General features: G+C 34.3%; 1 protein-coding gene across 1 annotated transcript; it reads left to right on the top strand.

The window, feature by feature from the left end:
- Positions 1 to 299: 299 nt before the first annotated feature.
- IQD6 (IQ-domain 6) lies at positions 300 to 2,357 on the top strand. The gene is made up of 4 exons (XM_078962485.1): positions 300 to 616; positions 715 to 969; positions 1,047 to 1,388; positions 1,471 to 2,357. Exons 1-4 carry the CDS (start codon positions 554 to 556, stop codon positions 2,134 to 2,136), a joined length of 1,326 nt encoding a protein of 441 aa, XP_078818611.1. The 5' UTR covers positions 300 to 553; the 3' UTR covers positions 2,137 to 2,357.
- Positions 2,358 to 5,638: the final 3,281 nt, after the last annotated feature.

The raw sequence follows: 5,638 nt of genomic DNA, 5'->3' as shown, positions 1-5,638 counted from the left end.
ATTTTAATTTTATAAAATAAATATTATTTGAAAAGGTGAAAGCCATGTTTCAAAAGGTTGATACTTGTTTAAATTGTGATGTGGGATTTGCTTTTGATTGTTGGCTTTAAAACTTTTAGGTCCATGTGTTTGGACCTTTTCATGATACCGACAAGGCCATTCCCTTCTTTTTATGAACAGACACCACTCGCTTTGTGGCAGTTTTGTAATTTTTCCTAAAACACAATGGCATTATCTTACCCCTGACATTTATTGTCTCTCCTCGAGCGGGAATCACGATCGCACTCTCCCCTTCTTGCCCGTTGTGCTTCTTTTTGAATTTCAAATACTACAAGACAAAAAAACCACCCTCTTGGCCTCTTCTACTACTCCCAAGAAACCCCACCAACACTTCAATTCCCGAATCCCATTTCTCTGGTTCTCGCGATTGCAATTCTGCACAACCCACTTCAGATTCTCTCTTGCATCAAGAATCTGATAACTATCGTCTCCTTACCATCAAACCCTTTTCGCAATTGAAGGTTTAATCGTCTAATCTACTCGATTTTCAGAAATGGGTGCTTCAGGAAAATGGATGAAAGCCCTCATACTCAAAAAATCAGAAAAAGCTGACCAGGTAACACGTCATTACCTTCATCTCCTCAGATCTGTTGCTTTCTGACGCTTTTCGTTTATAGTAACCGAATCGATTTTGATCCTATCGTTTTCATGTAGGATAAGTCAGGTAAGAGCAGCAAGAAATGGAAGCTATTTAGGAGTTCATCGGGGGAGATGAGTGCTGGTTGGAAGGGCTTCAAAGGAAGCTACAGGGGGACAGCATCTGATGGATCAGATTCATCCTCTGTTATCAGCTCCGATCCTTTCTCCGCTGCTGTTGCTACCGTTGTTCGAGCTCAACCCAAAGATTTCAAAGCCGTCAGGCAGGAATGGGCCGCCATTCGCATCCAAACCGCCTTTCGTGGGTTTTTGGTAATTTTTTTTTTCTGTGATTTCATCTTCTACTTGTTGGATTCTTTACACAATGTCTAAAGGTTGGATTTCTGTAGGCAAGAAGAGCATTAAGAGCTTTGAAAGGAGTGGTAAGGATTCAAGCCTTAGTCCGAGGTCGGCAGGTCAGAAAACAGGCTGCGGTGACCCTGAGATGCATGCAGGCTCTCGTTCGTGTTCAAGCTAGAGTAAGGGCTCGTCGTGTTCGCATGTCCATTGAAGGTCAAGCTGTTCAAAACATGCTCAATGAGCGTCGTACTCAAGCTGAGCTCTTGAAAGAAGCTGAAGAAGGATGGTGTGATCATCGAGGAACTTTACAAGAAGTTAAAGCCAAGATTCAAATGAGACAGGAGGGAGCGTTTAAACGTGAAAGAGCACTAGCATATGGTCTTGCTCAAAAGGTAATGTCTTTCCATTTCGTTTCGTCTTTCTTATCAGATTTCAAATTGAAATGCTAAAGTTTTTGTCTTTTTGAATTTTTAGCAATGGAGATCGAATCAAGGACTCGATTCAAAAACGAGAGTTTCTTTAAATTCTCTTAAAACCCAACAATTTGACAAAAGTAGCTGGGGATGGAGTTGGTTAGAACGATGGATGTCAGCAAAGCCATGGGAGAATCGTCTAATGGAGCAAGGCCATAACGACCCAACGGAATCAACTCCGCCACCATCCAAGATTTCTGCCGACCACCACAAAGTAACCACCGGAAAATCATCAGAACCGGATCTGGTTAAGATCAGAAGGAACAATGTAACGACAAGAATCTCAGCAAAACCACCCCAGATTGTTGGTCAACGAACTCGGTCATCTTCTAGTCCAAGCTCTGAGTATCGATATGATGGGAGCTCTGGTTCATCATCTTTATGCACATCGACCACAACTCCAGTTTCCATGGAAAGAGCAGAAGAGAGTAAGCCAAGCTATATGAGCTTGACTGAGTCAACGAAGGCTAAACAGAGAAACCCATCTCCCAGAATCTACAGGCAGTCCATGGATGACTTTCAGTTTCTTAAAAACTCAGGGGTGTTGTGTAATGTCGACTCGAATAGCAGCAATTTATCTGAACCTTCATCGGTTAATTTATCTGTGTCCAGACCACAGCCCATGCGAATGGAGAAAAACCTGACGAAACTGAGGAACAGAAGCTGATGACGATGGTATTGATTGGTTTTGTATTGTTTCTGAGTTTGTTGCTAAGTTCAACAGCTTGTTGTTCTGTAATCGTTTTCAACAAGGTTTGTGTAAAGTAGTAAGGTATGTAATTGGAGTTGATGATTTCCAGTTTTTAATTCGTTTGTCTAAATTAAAATTTGAAGAGTTTTGAAATGAGGATTTTGTAATGTTACAATATCTTGTGTGTTTGAAGCCCATAGCATAAGTTTTCATTTTAGTTTCTAATATTTTACAATATCTTGTGTGTTTGAAGCCCATAAGTTTTCCTATTACAAATTACCCAAGAAATTAATTTGACACCGATTTGGTAATTTTGTTTTTGACTAAACTGCAAAATTGGTCAAAAAAAAAAAAAAAAAAAAGGTGAATGGAGTCTAAAAAGTTTTAGACTTACACCAATAGTTTAAAATTGAATTCTTTTGTGATTTTAGTCCCGATAAAAGTGAAAAGTCTTTTTTACCGTTTTAATATATTTTTAATTTAAAACTAATAAAAGAAAATCAAGCTACCCCAACCATCCGCCGGTACCTATCTCATTCTTTTTCTTTTTATATTCCATTGATTTTGGTTATTTTCTTCTTTGACTATTTCTTTTGTTCACCAACTTGCCTTTTTCTCATTTACCATTTTCTTTCATTTTCATTCAGTCGAAACCTAGTGTTAGGAAAAGTGAAGCCGGAGAAGCACAAGGAAAAAGAAATCCAAGAAAAAGTGGACGCGACCAATAGAGGCGACGACAAGGTTGGAGTTTCTGATCGGATGGTTTTGTTCTTCCCGGTCTGTTCTCCACTAACGATGTTTCTTCCGGTAAAGAAATAACACATTATTTTTACACCATTTATAGATCAATTGCAAGCAGAAAGGAAAAAAATTGATTCCTAGATATAGGGCTTGCTAGATTTTTTTTATCTAAACTTTAATTTGATGAAAATTTTGGTTTTTTTACTAGATTGGGAGAAAGATGTGAAAAATCTAGTAGTTGTTGAGGTTTTCAGTTAGAAATAAAAGACAAATAGTTTTGTATGTAGGTTTCGTAAGTTATATGTGTGTGATTAGTAATTATCTGTACATGGAGAATGATAATAACAAGAAACAACATAAAAGAAGGGGATTAGGATATCTTGGTAGGTTGTAGGTATTCTAATATGCAGTGCTTGTGTGAATTCTAATATACAGGGGAAAAATCTGGATTTGAAAGATTATGAGGATGTGTGTGTGTGAAAGGTTGTTGGTGGGATGGGGTATGCCATAGAAAGTTATGGCCTTCTGGGTTTGATCATTGATGTGTTTGTGTGTGTGATGTTGGTGTGGATTGGTGGTGGTTTAACTGTTGTGATATTGGTTTGATTGGTGGTGGTTTAGCTGTTGTGATCTTGGTGGGCAACTAAGAAAATAGGGATGCCAGAGGAAGAAGGTGTGCCAGATGAAGAAAACGTTGGGTTTGATCGATCGATTTTTTTTCATCTTTTGTGTTTGTGTGTGTGTGTATGTGTGTGTGTGTCTGAGAGAGAGAGAGAGAGAGAGAGAGGTATGGGAGGGGGTATAGTAGAGGGGTGGGTGAGTTATTTATTATTATTATTATTAATTTTGATTTATAAAATACTTAAAATAAATATAAAAAATGTAAAAAAGAAATTAAAGGGGTAAAAAAGTCATTTCAAATTAATCAGAGACCAAATCCACGGAAAATCTATGATTTTGGACCAATGATGCAAGTTGGAAACTTTTTGGACTCCATCCACGTTTTTTTTGATAACCATAGGGATCAAATTTGCAGTTAAGTCTTCGTTTTTCAATGACCTTACATCTTTTGAAGCATTTATATGCTATCGGGTGTGGTCGCTTTTGTTACATTTTTACATCTATCCATTCACACATCACTCCCAACATTTAAGTGTTTCTACTGTCTATTGAACTTTACAACCTCCCTAATAAATGAAAATAATTTCGCCACATGTCACTTTCTCATTAACTCGATACATGTAAATTTTTAGTATTTTTGAATAAATGTTTTTTCCATTTGTCATTTTCTCATTTTTTTATTTTCTTAATTAACACATCATATTTACACCTCAATTAAAAATTACCTTAATTGAAAATAACAAATAAATTACAATATTACAACTCATATACTATTTTACATGTTTCATTTTAAAATTTAAATTTTAAATTTTAAATTTCAAATCTAAAATTTCAAATACAAATAAATTTTTGTTTATACCTTTATATTTAATTTTTATTTTATTCAACCTATATAACATATAGGTCTTACAACTAGTAGTTTAATGGATTACCATATTATAACCACGTTATCATTTTATTTTTTATTCAATTTACGCATTTATATACACACTCTATTAAATCCAACACATCTTCATCATTATACTTTTAAACATAATTATATATTTAAAAATAAAAGATATAATAGTTAACAAAATACAATATTTAAAAATACATTAAGTAAAAATTATGAAACGTAAACCATTTAATACTTAAAAAATATATTAATTAAAAAACAAAACCTAAATAATATAATATAAAAAATATGATTAATTTTATTTTTGTTTTAATAAAAAAATAATATGAAAATATAAAATAATATAAAAATATGATTACATATATATTTGGTTTGGTTTGAAATTTAATTGAAAAGAAAAAGATTAATTTCATTCATTCACTCACTAATTATACAACTATTTTATTCAACTTTTCTTCATATCATCACCCATACTCTATTCAACCTCTATTGAATCCTAATCATCATCCATTCAACTCCTATTAAACCTCTATTGTGGATGCCCTAAAAAAAGTTTACCGTTCACCCATTAAAAGACAAAAGTTGCAAAATTGGTCTATATGTATTCAAAAAACTATAGAATAGACGTGATCCAAAATATTTTCAACTTGCATGTAGGTCCAAAACTAAATTTTTTCTATAATTAGTCCATGATACATTTGAAAGGTCATATTTATCCTTTTCATTTCCTTTTAGTATTTTTTCCTATTTATTTTATTACTTTATTAATTAACAATTAAAAACAAATAAACCCATCCAATACCTCACCTCAACCGTGAACTACCTTTTTTTTAATCTCTTTATTTCTCTCTAACCTAAACCAACTTCGTCTTCAAGAGTCTTCCCCCATGTTCATCATCAAAACACACAAACACCAACATGTGATCTTTCCACTGCTGCATGTGATCTTCTTCCTTTCACCAAACTTGTGATCTTCTTTTACCATATAAACAAAAAACTACCAAACTCGCTCTCAACCTCACTGGATCATAAACACGACAACATCAAGCTTTTCTGTTCAAATTCTGGTATCTCAACCTCAAATTCATTATCATGCATCTACAAATCAACAACAATGCTCATCTGTGTAAGAGATTCAGGAATCCGACCACAAATATTTTTTACACCAAACTTCAAATTTCCTCATCAAACTCATACCAACAAGCAAATCGCTCCCAATCC

The sequence above is a fragment of the Lactuca saligna genome, chromosome 6, assembly GCF_052625555.1.
Source record: "Lactuca saligna cultivar CGN05327 chromosome 6, ASM5262555v1, whole genome shotgun sequence".
NCBI classification, from domain to species: domain Eukaryota; kingdom Viridiplantae; phylum Streptophyta; class Magnoliopsida; order Asterales; family Asteraceae; genus Lactuca; species Lactuca saligna.
The sequence above is the reverse complement of the archived record's forward strand: the minus strand, read 5'-3'. Positions and strand labels throughout refer to the sequence as shown.